General features: G+C 48.4%; 1 protein-coding gene across 4 annotated transcripts in view; it reads right to left on the reverse strand.

Moving 5' to 3' along the window:
* Positions 1–14,904, reverse strand: part of STXBP1 (syntaxin binding protein 1) — a 69,936-nt gene that overhangs the window by 27,478 nt on the left and 27,554 nt on the right. For all 4 annotated transcript variants that reach the window (XM_090021299.1, XM_090021297.1, XM_090021298.1 and 1 more), the window contains exons 2-9: positions 10,913–10,962; positions 10,071–10,152; positions 7,238–7,314; positions 5,984–6,062; positions 3,564–3,667; positions 2,023–2,171; positions 1,528–1,612; positions 610–740 (exon numbers count right to left, since the gene is read on the reverse strand). In XM_090021299.1, coding sequence (XP_089877425.1) covers positions 610–740; positions 1,528–1,612; positions 2,023–2,171; positions 3,564–3,667; positions 5,984–6,062; positions 7,238–7,314; positions 10,071–10,152; positions 10,913–10,962 — 757 coding nt within the window. The remainder of the gene's footprint in view (positions 1–609; positions 741–1,527; positions 1,613–2,022; positions 2,172–3,563; positions 3,668–5,983; positions 6,063–7,237; positions 7,315–10,070; positions 10,153–10,912; positions 10,963–14,904) is intronic.

Raw genomic sequence — 14,904 nt, forward strand, 5'->3', positions numbered from 1 at the left:
CCTTGTGGTGGTAGCACAAAAAGAGGCAGCTTGCTACCTGAACCATATGGGTGGTTCTAGGTGCATGTGCTCTGGCTGCCCCGAGACAGCCATGTTTTCTCATTTCTATGAGTAAAGCACCCAGAGGAGGAGCAAGCAGGCAGCATCTAATTCATGGTGCTAATCCCACACGCGCTATGGAAGTGGTGCTGACCTGCTCCTAGTTGGTGCCCTTAAGGTTTTTCAGTGGTATCCTATTAATGCTTCCTAAGAAACGCATAGTAATCCCAAGCTGCGCTGAGCATCAATCTCTTGCTCTGGAATTTATTTACAGTATACCCATCAGTACCCTATGGTCTAGGCAAGGACTATTTTTTGGTATTATGTTTGGACAGTGCCAAGCACAATTATCTGCTCCGAGACTGGGGCTTCTAGGCACCATGGCAACCCAAATAAGACTAAGTGAAGTCCATTAGCTACTGCAGCCTGATTCTGGTGTCAGATGGTTACACCAGAATCAGGCTGCAGTAGCATTTATACTGGAGCCAACTCCAATTACTGAGTTCTTTGGGTTCCTATAGTTCTAGGCATTGCATTTTGTATCGCCTTGGTGATTGCCCCCCTACTCACTTGTAGACGTCATTCTCAACAGGCAGCAGATCATAGCTCATGGCTTGGAAAGTCAGTTCATGCAGCACTGGGGAGGCTGGGTCGAAGCCACGGTCCAGAATGAGGAGCTGGGAGCGAGCTTTGTCTGGGCCCTGAAGAAACAAAGAGTAAATCTTTGTTCCTGAGGAATGCAATGGATTCTCCCTCAGCTGGATTATTATCATGGAGACTGAATGTCTTACTAAATGGGCTCGAGGTCAGTCACAAGTTCTTGTCTTGGTGGAGGAAATGTGGATGACAATCTAGCCTAGTGTAGGGTATCACCCTAGATTCATGGGCCCATCTAGACTGAATCATGAACAAGCTTAAAGCAAAAACCAAACTGTTCCACTGAAGGAACACATTTTTAACTCCTGTTCATTCCAGGTACTTGCAGAGAGGTCTCTTCGCTACCCTATACGCAGGAGATGTGACTTTTTTACAGCCTCAGCCAGAGAGTCTTGATTTTTTTTTTCAAGCTCACTCTGTAGGCGTTCATGCTTTTAGCGATGGTGTTTTCTAGTTCAACCTTTGCAAAGTCACCCAAGATTGCAACAATCACAATAGCATCCTAAACTTTCTACCAAAGCCACCACTGCAAAAGATATTTCCATATCTCTTGCCTAACACCAGTAACTGTACCTTTATCACCATCACAGTGCTGCAATCACTAATACCTACATTGCAGTAGCTCAAAATGACAGCTGTACTTCTTCTACGTGTACACGAGGCTTCTTAAATGATTAATATATGGTTAGGTTTTGCCACCTTAATTACACACACACACTCTCACCAATGTTCTGGTCTAACAGTATAACAAGACCATCAGTGCTTTCTTGAACTCCTCCTGTTTTCCTGATTTCTTCTGTTAGTGTCCAGCACTCCACAACCCACACTCACCTCACCCATGGTTGGATCATCAGCCTTATAGGCATCCAATTTGTCCTGGATAAGCTGGGCCAGCATGGCATTGTCTTTGTAATCGCTAGACAAGGTGGAGTGGAGAGAAAGGTACAAAAGTCAAGTAATTGCTCCTGGATCTTCTGTGAATGTTGGCTTTAAGGAGATGGGAGAAGCAGCTTGGGGGTGGGATATACCTCTAAATGCCTTAAATCATACTATTTTAGCAGGTGCTACTATTACCAGGAATTGTGCATCTTTGTACATGTGGCAGAAAAGCTGAGTGGGTCATAGTCCTCATGTTCATTAAGGTGTCACTTTCCATGTCATGTCCTGGGATGGCCCTGAGAAGGCACAATTTGGATGGCATGCTCCCCATGCCAGTAAAGGACACCTAGGTAGCTTTAGCAGATTCCTTTCACTTTTCCCACCCCTCACTGCCAAGCTCCCAATGTCTTCTGAAGCACCTTCTCCACCTCACGTGCATTGCCTTACCCTCTGTATCGGACGGCTGGATATTCCTTCAGAGTGGCACACAAGGTGGCAATCTGTTCTGCCAGGCGTTCCAGGATGGGGTTTTTCATTTGGGCCTTGTGGGGGCTGTAGAAGCTTTGGAAAGAGTCGGCAGAATCCAAGGAGTAAACCTGGGTGGGACAGGAATGGCAGAGGGAAAGGTTAGGCACGAATGCCCCACTGGGAACATCCAAGAAGTGGGCTACACGTGTTAGGGGTAGAAGGTGCTGCTCCCTCACATGGCTCCGTCAACTCAAGCCAGTGTAGGAGCCATGACAGAAACTAGGCAGCTGTGTAAGCACAGACGTTTCACAGAAGTGGGGCTGTGGTGGATGCTGCTAAGGGGATTGGGTGAGTTTAATGACACCTCAGCGTTCTTCCCCCTAGGTTATAAGTTTTGTGTTGGGCCTCCAGGAGGCAAAGTGGAAAATCTCATAGTAGTCTCTGCCCTGATAAGCATATGCTGTAACTAGAAGATGCAAGGGAAGATGAGGCACAGAGCAGTACAGTGACTTACTTAGCTTGATCCATAACTGTCCTGTGCAAAGATCTGGGGGCTCCTGGCCCTCTTGCCCATTAGACCAGGTTGCCTCCCTTCCTAGATCTGGGACCTCCTGGCCCTCAGTTCAAGGCTCTCGCCCATTAGACCAGGTTGTCGCCCTTCCTAGCCTCAGCCTCCCAATACAAACTCAGTCATCAGCTTCAGCTTGGGCAGCAAGCTCAGAAGGAACAGGACACGGGAAACACAGTAGCATCCATCCTCAGCCATGCTGGAAACATGTTTGTCATTATAGTTTGGCCAAGTGGAGGGAGGTGGTGGAGGACAGAAACTAAGTCATTTCTACACCAACAGGAACTGTACACCTAAAGCTGTCCCTGCCCCCACACTCACGATAAAAAGGTACCCAATTCCAGTATCCACGCCTGGCAAAAGTGTCTCCTGCACAGGCACATGTGGTTTGCCCAGCTAGAAGAATCATTGCAACATTTGGCTTTCAAAGGCTTAATGATGCTGAACATTGAACGCCATCTGTTCCTAGTCACATGCTCCAGTCCCAGCATAGCACAGGCCTCTTCTACGGCAGATGGCAAGAGGTTTCATCCCTCCCATGCCCTTAACTTATTGGCCCATCTCTGACGGTACCCAAATAGTTAGCCAATGGCAGACGATAGTCTGGGTCAGGGGAGGAACATGTCACTAAATACACCACCTAGGGTCAGCTCAGAGAAACAGCTGAAGGAGACAAGAATAAGAGAGCATGGCAGGAGGTAAAAAACTGTTCTGGGAAGACAGCTTAGTAATTTAATATCTCATTTCAAGGTGTTACATAAACACTGCTCCTCCAAGGTATGTGAGCCCAAGCTATTGAATGAACCTGGAGCATCCCTGACCACAGTCTCCAGCCAGCTAACCTAGAACACATGACTTTTGGGTTTCCCAAACCTTTCCCCAGGACCTGGTCGAAAGGATGGCTGGAGCAAGCCCTGCTGTTTCTCGCTGTGCTCTCCTGCCCTGGACTCACCTGAGACTCGTAGGGGAGGAAGGCAATGTTGATTTCCGTCAGGGTCTTGATTACTTTTGCTGTGCGAGATTTCACCAGTTCATTGAACAGGGCATCAGGGCAAGCTGGAGAGAAGAGAACCAGACCATTCAAGAGAGGCTTTAAATCCCTGGGTGCCACGTGCCCAATGGCCAAAAGCCAGATCACAACCAGGCACTGAATTTAAAAAATCTAAACACAGCAATTTACAGGCAGGCCCAACAGTATTCATACCTCGTCTCTGGCACTGTGCACCCTGAGATCCCGAAGCAGTTTTCGAGATCTTTGTAAATGAACTTGGCCTCCCTAGAAGGCAATTGCATCACCTGGCAGTGGGCATGGCATAAATGCCTAGATACCGAAGCCCAGTACCCATAGCCTCTTCTTGCAGGCTAGGCGCTGAGAGGGTGGGCATGGGGTGCTGGGAAGAAAATCTGGATCTCCTGGGGCCCTATTGTGCTACATATTCACAGTAAAAGACAGTCCCTGACCCAGAATGCTTGAATCAAAATAGACACAGCAAGCAAGAAGGGAAGGGCTTTGCCCAAAGCTGCTGGTCATGGTAGAGCCGGAAACAGAATTTGGTCTGCTGTGTTGCAGTCCAGCCCTAGCCACTAAGCCATGCGGCTTCTCCAGGATTATCCATGCTCCCTTGTGGTGGTACCACAAAACGAGGCAGCTGAACACCCCTCCTATGGCAAGAATGGAGTGGTAGCAAATTTCCACCAGCTTTGGGCTTCCCCCTTCCTGTTAGTCATTAAACTAGCCCTGATAGACAGAAACCCCCCAGAGCAATGGTAAAGGCAGGAGGTCTGCCTTGAAAAGCCCCAGAGATATGAGAGAGAGAGAGAAAGTAAATAGAACAGAGGGAGGAGATGGAGGATCTCTCTGAATCCTCGGAGCGACTTGCACTGAGGGGAGAAACACCTGTTATGTAGGAAGTTGATGCTCTTTTCCTGTAGGCTATACCAGTATCAGGCAAAGGCCTGCCCCAAATTCCTTTGAGGACTATGAGGTCCATTGATTGAAGGAGATACTGCACAGAACAAAAGTGCCGAGGCTGCATTAGCCTGCTCTGTGAGCTGAGGGCTGAAATGCCCTAGCACACTCCAATAGGTCAAGAAAAACAGGTCAGCTTTTCCCTCCCCTGCCTAAGTGACTCACCAGCTTGCATCCCAGTTTGAGACTGCTAGTTATTGCTGTGTGGGAACAGTGTCCATGCTGAAATTCTCTAGCTGTGCTCTTATGTGATGTGTCATAATCCTATTCACTCTCTTTTGTAAACCTGTCTCCTGGGCTCTGCTGTAGCTTTGGGCCAAGTTTCTTTTAACAGCCAGGGAGAACTTCAGGCTAAGCTGAAGTACAATGGAGTATTCTCTGCTGACCTCCCACTCACTCCCCCACCCTCCCCCCGCCCCACTACCCTGGCCATCCTCTCATCTGAAGTAATGCAAGGAAATAATACACAAGGGTGACATGCAGCCTGATTCCCATCTGTGACATGGCATAATGCTGCAGTAACGTTACTGCCATCAGCAGTGTTACTCGCCATTTACAGCAGCCTAATAGAGCAGAATTTGGCTCACAGTGTCCAGTGCCAAAAGCCATTTGGTTCTGCTTTGAGTCTCCACTGAAGTCAAGGGAGTGGCACCAGTTTTACATTGGTGTAATGGATGCAGACTGTGGCCCTTGACTTTAACTCCTGATGCAGCCCCATTGACTTGCATGGGGCTACGCTACTGGGGTGAGTTTAGCCCCTGATGAACTAAATAGATAGGGATCTTGACAGAAATAGTTTCATAGTTGGTAGGGTCAGCAGGGACCTGAGCAGATAATCGAGTCCGACCCCTGCCATGGCAGGACAGAGTACTGGGTTCAAATGACCCCGGCAAGATGTTCATCCAGCCTCCTCTTAAAGACCCCCAGGGTAGCAGCCGGCATCACTTCTCCTGGAATATTCCACTTCCAAAACCTGAGATCCCACATGTATGACTAGGAGCAATGAGATTAATCTGAGCAAAGGCTCAGTATTGGGAAATGTTTCATAACAGTGAGGCCTTATTAGACTGCACAACAGTCTCCTGAAGTAACTGTTGAAAGCTCCATTGCATGAGTCATTTGAATCAGACTCGACAAAGCACTGTCACAGGGAGACATGCATTGGACAGAGAATGAATAAGGTTCCCTGGCAGGGGTTTCCCTAACTCTGATTTCAAGGATTCCTTCTCAGGCAAAAGCTGCTCCGAATCTTTCGCAAGCAATGCATGCTTGTTCCTTGCAGTGCTCCTGCATTTCCTTCGCAGTGCAGGTGCCAATGTATGATTGGGAGCCTTGATTATTAGATGTTGGAGATCAGGCAGGGGGAAATGAAGATGTTCTCATGAAGGCGGCAGCTTACTTACAGTCAGTGAAGAAGACATGGGCAGCCCGGTACTTGGAGGTAGGGGGATCCTTGAAGTCGTTGACGAGTGAACGGACAGACTGCAAGAGAAAAGTCAAAGAAACCCAGATGTGGCTAGTATGTCAGATAGATCAGGATTGGTGTGCACTTGCTGGTCTCGATCACATATGATTTACATATTACAGAATTAACCATTAGCTGCAATCCCTTATCTTAGGAGATGGATATTTACTCATTCTCAGGTGTCAGTGCCTGTCTGGTGCGTTCCACAGTGGAAGCATGAAGGAACTTCATGGCAGTCTGAAGGAGACAAAGGAGCTAAGTTGAAATGAGTTCACTCCAATGGAAGTGGTGGCTGGATCCTTGAGTTGGCATGAAAAATCTCAACCTTAGACTTTGCCCTTTATGAATGCAGGCAGGAGGAAGAACAGTAGTTCCTGGGGGCTGGCTGTAGTCATGACCTACATCCATCAGACCCCAGTGCAAGATACCCACATGCTGGAGACCCGTCTTAGATGGAGTGATGAGATACATGGCCTCCTAGCTGAGGAGGGGCTCTCAGCTATAGTGCTACTTGGTTACAGGTGAAGTAGCTCAGACTGTTGGACACCCTAGTTGGGCACAGCTGTGATAAATTTAAAGTTGCTAGAGTCCAAGGGCAATGCTAACAGGATCATGGCTGGGCAATGCTAAAGTCCCAGCTGGCATGGACAAAACCCACCTACATGCCAACTGACATTGCTGAAGTCACACCAGGGAAGGCACTAATGCAAGGTGTTTTAATCTGCTGGACTATTATCATTGAACCAAAAAGCATAGCATATATATGGAACAAGACCAAGGTTCCTAGAATAGGGGGCAATTAGTGCGATGTGATCTGGTAATTTCTATGTGTCCAGGCAGCACAGGCAAGGCAATGTAGCGACCTTGCTGGAATCCCAGCTGACCTGGGCTAACCACTTCTGAGAGGGAGTTCATCCACGTGACTAATTTTGCTAAGTCTCTCTTACAAGTAAGAAACATATTGCAAACACCACAGCATTAGCCAGAAGGATCTTCAGTCTTCTTCCTGAATCAGGTCATGCACGCCCACATCAGTTCAGCTTGCACATCAGGACTCTTTAGCATTATCATAGCTAAAGCTTGTAAGAGCCACCTACTGCACTGCCAGACATCCCATGCAGCACAGGTGCCACACTCGGACACCTACATCCATCAGACCCCAACACGGGATACCCGCATGGTGGAGATTCACCTTTTCAGATGGGGTGATGAGATACACGGCCTCCAGGCTGGGGAGGGGCTCTCGGCGCTTGTTGATGTCCTCCACGACTGCATAAGAAAAACAACCAACATGGAAGGAGTTGATACAGCAGAAGACAGGAGACAGGTTGCCTTAGTATTTAAAGCAGGAAGCTGCATGCTGTGAATAGAGCTACATAGTCAGGGATCAAGATTATCTTCTGGTCGTTTCTGATCCACGTGGGATGAAAATGACCCTTGGCAAAGAATCAAGACCTGGAATTTCATGTCCCTCCTGACACCCAAATAAAAATTTCCCTCACTCTTAATTTCCTTCTATACTGTATCCAAGGGGAGAACTAAAGCGATAGTGATGCTTCTGAGACACTGATGCTCATCTCCTCCTTCTGCAAAACAACCCCTTTCAGCACAGCCACAATCTACAGCAACTGCTGCAAGCCTCACAGCTGCATTACTGTTAGGGACCAGGCACAGAGAAGCCTGGACTTGCTTTACTTCTAAGGGTCAATTTTTTGTAGTGACCCTTCAGTGGTGGTGATTTGTTTTCACATTCCCATTAAATCTTAATGCTTAAGGAAGACAGAGGCTAGAAACAGGATCCCTCTCCTTGTGAAGACAGATTTTGTGCTTGCAGAGAGGTGCCAGCTTTTTCTCTCCTCCCAGTGAACCTCACCCTTATCTGGGAAGGAACACCTGCAAGGGTGAGAGGGGAAGCCCTTCCATATCAAACAGCCTTTGGCCTCCCCACTGACGCTGCCAACATTAACTCTTATTACTGCTGGACACAGTGATGGATTTTTTGAGGTAGCCTCTGGACTCCAATGCATGCGTGTGTTCCCCAGCAGAAGCACTGATCTACTCGGGTGGGAAGCTCCATATCTGGCTACTCAGATCTACACAAACAGCTTTTTTCATTGCCTGGGCCACTGCACTACAGAAGCTCCTCTTCTCTTGAGAGAGGCCCTGCTCCTTCCACCCAATATGGGATGAAAGTGACCCTTGGCATCCACAGGCAGGCACAGGAGCCCAGAGAAAATCAGTGTCTGGATGGCAATATCATTGAGAGATAAAATGCAAATCTTTGTATTTAGAGCAAAAACACAATGTAGGAAACCGTAAGAGCCTCCAACATCAACAATCAACAAGTGCCTTGGGGTCTGGTGCCTATTAAACAACCACTGAGCTACATCCTGCCACTCTTGGGGACAAGTCCTAAGCTGCTGTACATTGCCGTTGCTTTACTGGCTTCAATAGAGCTGCAAGAATTTGCACCCACCATTAAGGATTTAGTCCTAAAGACCTGCATGCTGCTCTCTTCAAGCCAGTTTTCCCCTCTAACACTGGTATAAAGCAGGAGTAATTCCACTGTGTTCTGATGGAGTTGTTTTTGTACAAGAGCAGAATGAGTGCATCAAAGTTCATGTCAAGATCTAGACACATAGCATGATCAGAATTGATAACAGGTTAAAAAGGATCCCCGAAAAGATTTTTTTTTTTTTTTTTGCAGTGTTCCACTCAAACAGCCCATAATCTCTAGCATTCCCCATCCCTTGGAAAGAGTGGTAGGTTCTTCAGCACACCATGAGAGCTAATGTTGTATTTTCTTGGGCAATACTTCTATCATCTTCCATGGGCCAACCAGGAACTATAGGACTTGGCCTGTTATTATTATCAGTGATGGATATTATGGTGAGGGCCATAATATCTCTTGTGCTGACATAGTACATGTAAAAAATACAGAGATCCTCCCTGCCCCAAGAGCTTGCAAGCTTAGCTATTTACAAGGTGCCTCCATGTAGACCCTTCTCTCATTGCCCCTTTGGTATCATTCACATCACAAGATCTTTGTTTCTCCAAGGATCCCACGGGTTGTGCCCCACCCAAACACCAACACCCCAGGTCCACTTTCACTTCGCACAATGTCAATCAGAAGTAACCTACTGGGAAGCCAGTACCCAGCATCAAATTGCTAGGAGAGGAAAATCAGGACCTAGATGCAATGTGTGTCCTATTGGAATACTTCCTTCAGTGTCTAGAAAGAACAGTGTCCTTTGGTCAAACCCAACTAAAACCAAATGGCTCCATATTTGGGAGTTCGATCTACCTCTTCACCAGCTTTTTTAATGCTGCAGGGAGCTATTTATGGGCCTGAAATAAAATGACATCTGGTCTCTTCACAGTATTTCCAGTATCCCGGGACTAAAATAGCGCCAAGAGACAAGATCCTCGTGCTTTTCCAGCCCCAGCAAGCAGCAAAGGAAGCCTGTGACATATGCAAACGCAAACCCTCAGACCTAGACGTGCGACTGAGCAGATTGTGAAGGAGCACTGCACCCTTCAGGTGGGAATGAGATGCAATATGGCTGTGAGAATATTTTTAGTAACAACAAATCTATAGACAAGAGACGTCAAATGCTGCTTTGTCGCTTGGTGTAAGGGGCTGCTGCTACTAGGAAGTCAATGGGGGCAGAGTGGCATTTGCTGACCAGGAGAACATGTTGCAATCCAAGGAGCAGTAAGCTCACCCACCACATAGGAACACCTTCAGTGCAAGTGGGTCTACAAGGGGCAGCTTGGATCCTGGCACCAAGATGCCCTAGCAGGGAGAGATGAGAAGAAAGGGGATGAATATAAGGAGGAGAGGAGATTAATTGCTTTTGTTCCTCCCTGGTAGTGGGTGGAGGGTGAAAAGTTACCAAGGGAAGAAGCTGCTCTCACAGCAGACAGCTTCTATTGATCACCCTTCCCCAGTGCTAGATGACTTTGGGTGGCTCAGCTGAAGCCACCTAAATGAGCAGAAGCAGCCAGAAACCTTTTGCACTCACTTGTTATCCCCTCAGTCATGATGTCAGTCATCTTGCAGCAGGAAGAGAGCATGCGCATGCTGAGCTGATCTACCACCAGCACCTGGGAGGGAGAGATGCAGAGTGAGCAGGGGCCACCAGGACATGGGTACTGTGATGAGCTGGGTGTGCTCTGCTGCACTTCTGACAGCAAAAGAACAGTAACACTGGTTAGGTTCCAGCACAAGCAGGGACCTCCCTCGCAGCTCTGCCTCCACGGACATGCAGCATGCCTTGCTTTTGCATTCTGCGCACTGGAGCATTTCTAGAGCTACTGTCTCAAAGGTGTTGAACCACTAGCTTCACACAGCTACACCACAGCACCTCCCACCAAGTTGCAATGCCCCACCTGCCATCTTGTCACTCTTGACCTACTTCTGCCCATGCCCATCAGTCCTGATCTGCTGCACCCTTTCTAGTCACATCCTGTCTCCTTCACTGCATGCTCTGTGCCTCTGCCCCATAGTACATATCCTGGGTTACATTTAGCAAAGGACAGGATATTTGGCCACCTTCAGACATTTGCTTTTTGAGTCCCCATCCTCTGCCATGTGCCAGCTGTCACACTAACTGCAGTGCAGCCACAGTGGTCCCAGCTGGAAGCATGGAAGAGAATCCCTGGTATATTTTGTGCTACCACCTACTGGCCTCGTTCTTCCCACAGATGACAGATAGAGGACCCCTCCATTATGCCTTATTGTTCTCTGCGGTACAACAATTCCCAGGCTGCTCTCCAGCCCAGCCCTGCCCTTCCTGCTACACTTTTGCCCATGGTCCTACCCATCTGTGCCCCACTCAACTCCTGTGTGTATTCCTCCACTCACCTTCCACTCGCCCTTCTTCTTCACCTTTCTGATCACATCGTGCATGATCTCTGCAACAGAAACAGAAAAGGTTGTCGTGTCATGCCAGCCCGCTTAGTCCCCAAACCTCTTGTGTGTGTTTGCTCCCTTTAAATCCCTTGACTCCATCTTCCAAAGCTATCGCAGTCAGCTTGATCTGTATTCTGGCTACTGAGTGATGCTGTGCCTGTGTATAGGGAAAAATAGTGCCCAGGTCCTTGTAGAGCTGTCTTGCTGGAACACAGGGTTGGCCACACCAGGAAACACTGCTGGCCCCTTAGGGTGGGTACCCAACTCCTGCCTATGCTTTCGTCATGATAGTGGTCTCTCACCTAGCACCTATCCTCAGCAGACCCTGGAGCACTTTAAAGAGGAGGTCACTATAATCATCCCCATTTCACACATAGGGAAACTGAGACATGAAGTGGTGAAATTACTTGCTTTAAACCAACCATTAGGTTTGCAGCAGAGTCAGAAAAAAGCCCCAGGTCCCTTGTGTCCCTGTCAGGTGTTCCATCCACTAGACCAGCGGTTCCCAAACTCTGACAGGCTGCGCACCACCAATTTAAAATAATACAACCTTAAGTACCACCAGCAAATTTTTCAGTTCAACCTTAAGTACCACCAGCAATTTTTTGTCATATAAAGTAATTATGATAAATCTGCTAGCGTGTGCCACTGACAGGTTGCCTGCGTACCACTGGTGGTACCCGTACCACTGACTGGAAACCGCTGCGTTAGACCACGCTGCCTGTACGAGCACATCCATCCCATGTCCCCAGTGCTCCTGAAACACCCGCTGCCAACACATGCCAAACCTGGAAATGAGGCAGGGAAACTCCAGGGGCTTCCCCCACCACCACACGCCAGGTGCCGGACACAGGCCTTGAGTGCAGCCATGGGACAGCACTCCCATTCCCTGCTGCGTTTCTGGGAGTGGCATGTGAGAGCAGCAGCAGGTAGGCATCTCTAGGCCATGGCTAGGGGATGGCATTTGCATTCCAGTGAATGGGGCTGCAGGGCATTAGTTGAGGCAAAGAGGCACTAGAAGAAGCCATGAACTGTCTACGGGAGACTCTCAGACTCCATCTTTTTTACCACTGCCTCTAAGCCTGGTCCAGCAGCTGTGAGATCTAAAGTTGGTCTGCGTGACAGTGGATGACTCACTCCAGGGACACCTCCAAACCTCTGGGCCAGGGCATTCGAACACCGTAGGCATCTGTACAATCTCTGTTCCAAGGCTGATGACCTGGACATTCTCTGTCCTCCTGACCTGCTCATGCCACCTGGAAGATTTATTTTTAAATTACTGGAAAACAAAGCAGCAGCTGTGGAACAAGCCACGTCAGCGAGAGAGCAGGGCTAGAGGACAAGTGTAATGGAGAGATACCACCTTGAAGCACCTTTACTGTCTCTGGCAGAGCTGGGAGAACATGCACTCTATGGGCTGAGAGGAAACTAGCCTGTGAAACTAGACGGACTGTGTATCCAGAGATGTAGCAGCACAGCTCTGTGCCCAGGGCAGCCACTCAATGCCTAAGACAAATGCTGACTCCTACCATGCCAACTGTAGTAGTATGAGCAGCCCATGGCTGCTTTTGTGCCCCGCCAGGAGCTTCTGCTTCGTTTATCCCCCCTACCATCTTTCTCCCTCCATGTTATGCCACTGTGTCTATCACCACAGAAACTCACTGTTGGCTTTGAATCAGACCCTCCAAGATCAATGGAAAGACTTTCATTGACTGCACTGGACTTTTGCTCGGGTCCCAACTATGTCCTAAACCACCAGAGCCTTCAGAAAGGGGGCATCGGCCGCCTACTAATATCAGCGTTGTAGGGCTGGAGAATTTATCCTACTTGCATCACTCTCTGGTGGACACTCCGCACAAACAACCTGCTTAAGTACAGTGACGCCTGGAAACGTGGGTAGCCTGTTAGCTTCCTGCCATTTTAGGAGGCAGTTGACCCTGCGTTACTGCAGGTGGAGGCCTGCCACGGTGCCCAAACACTAACACCCTCAGGGTGGGGGTCTCCCTTCATACCTCACTCAGCAGCCTTGGGCACTGCTCATCGTCTCCTGCATGTTGTGAGCTCTCTAATCCAAAGCACCAAGAACAACAAAGGCTTAAGAGCTCCTTTTAGAAACAAGAATCAAGCAGCTTGAACCATTTCCTTATAATCCCTGGCAATCGCATTTCACTTCCCACTCATGTCTGTCTTGTGCAACCGGAGGCAGCAACATCGCATACCACTCTGTAGACACAATTCACTCTGCTTTCATCCTTTGTACATCTTGCTCACTCACTGCTAGTCCAGGCTCAGTGGCAAGAAAGGTCAGTCGCACATTCCTATGGTGATGGATGTTTTGCCTCTATCCCATCCCGAGAGTCAGGACTGCGCTTTTCTGTGGAATTGCTTGTGTCCTACTTTCACCCAGAGTCCGGTCTTGCTTTTGCCCACCTGTTAAGGCACATACTGTGAGCTTGTCTGGATGGTGACTAAGAGGAAGGGGATAGGGGAGACACTGGGGGAAGAAAGGCTGCGAAGGGAAAGGAAAGGCTTAGAGCTGTCCGTGGGGTTACAGACACGTTTGGGCTGAATGTACTGCCAGTGAGAGCTCTTAGACTTTATCATGCTTCCTCAAGAAAAACATGAAAGTTTGTCACTTGAGGGTGGATTGGACAAAGTACTGGAGAGAGTACCCTGCTTAGAAAAGGGACTAGGTAACTCAGTAGGCCCTTTCCATCACTGCTTTCTGCAACCCAATGAAAGTTTGCTTTGGTCTGTCCCATTCAAGCCTCCCTCACTGTTCAGTGTATTGACCTGCTCTTTAGCAACAACCCCCCTTTAGGCCTTCCCAGCTTTCCAAAATCATCCATTAGATACCACCTTCCAGCTCATTCCTGCACCTGCAATCAAACAGCTAATCTACCAAGTGACCTGAAAAGCACTGAGTCCAGGTCACAGACCCAGAGTCTGAGCTCTAGATTCAGCTGCACACAACCAGGAAACCATTGTTCAGGGTGGTGAGAGAAGAACAGATACCCCAAACTCATGCCACTGTCACTATCCTCCTGAACACGGTATGCAAAAGTTCCTCCATGGTACAGCAGCAGTGTGCAAGGACCTATTCTCATTTGCTCCTCTTGCCAGAAGGCTCCATGCCAGGACATGGTGCCTTTGGGGCTGCAGTGAAGTGTGTAGGTGAGCCTGCAAAGCACAAAGACTATGCTTCACTGGGGAATGGGCTGAGACAACAGCCCACGCAGCATGATATGTGAGCATTAGCCTAGAGAGGCCAGCAGAGAACACTGTAGCATCCAGAAGTTGGACTTCTTTTTCAGAGGTGGCCAAGTTAGCAAGGAGGGAGAAGGCATTTTAACTTTCTCAAAATAGAGGCGTTTTCCATCTACTGAGATTGCAAATCAGCCATCCCAGTTACCAGACTCAGGCTTGTCCTCAGGTTGTGTGTAAGTGGCTTACAGCTCTGGGCTTTGATTTCTGTCCCATATTCACTCACTGCAGCGTATCGGGTGCCCTAATGTAAAGCCCCACTCTGACACCCAACTGCCACATATCCCCTGCACTTGGCTTCTTTTCTTCCCCCTCTCCCTTATCCCTCCTCCTTCCTCTACTGGCCTTTTGCCAAATGGGCCTCTGCTGAGGACCCTTTTTGGTATTTTTGTCTCTTTTGACTTTTTTCTTTGTTTTATTTTGGACGATGAATAAAAACAGTCAAGAATAAGGGTCCAGAAACCAATGCCCTGTGCAAATTCCAGATTTGATTGTTACTCTTACTTCCCTACTTTTTGGCCCTGCCTTAACGAGATTAGTGGGAATAATGGCTTTCGCTTCAGTGGCACAGGGTCAAGCCTGTACCTTTCTCTTCAAATGCAGGTATAAAAGGTCTCTTCATTTCCTGGCTCGTAATGCCACAGAGACCTATTGAACAGCTGCTTTAGGCAGTGGTCTCT

Source organism: Crocodylus siamensis, chromosome 11 (assembly GCF_052110815.1).
Source record: "Crocodylus siamensis isolate JL-2025a chromosome 11, ASM5211081v1, whole genome shotgun sequence".
NCBI lineage: Eukaryota > Metazoa > Chordata > Crocodylia > Crocodylidae > Crocodylus > Crocodylus siamensis.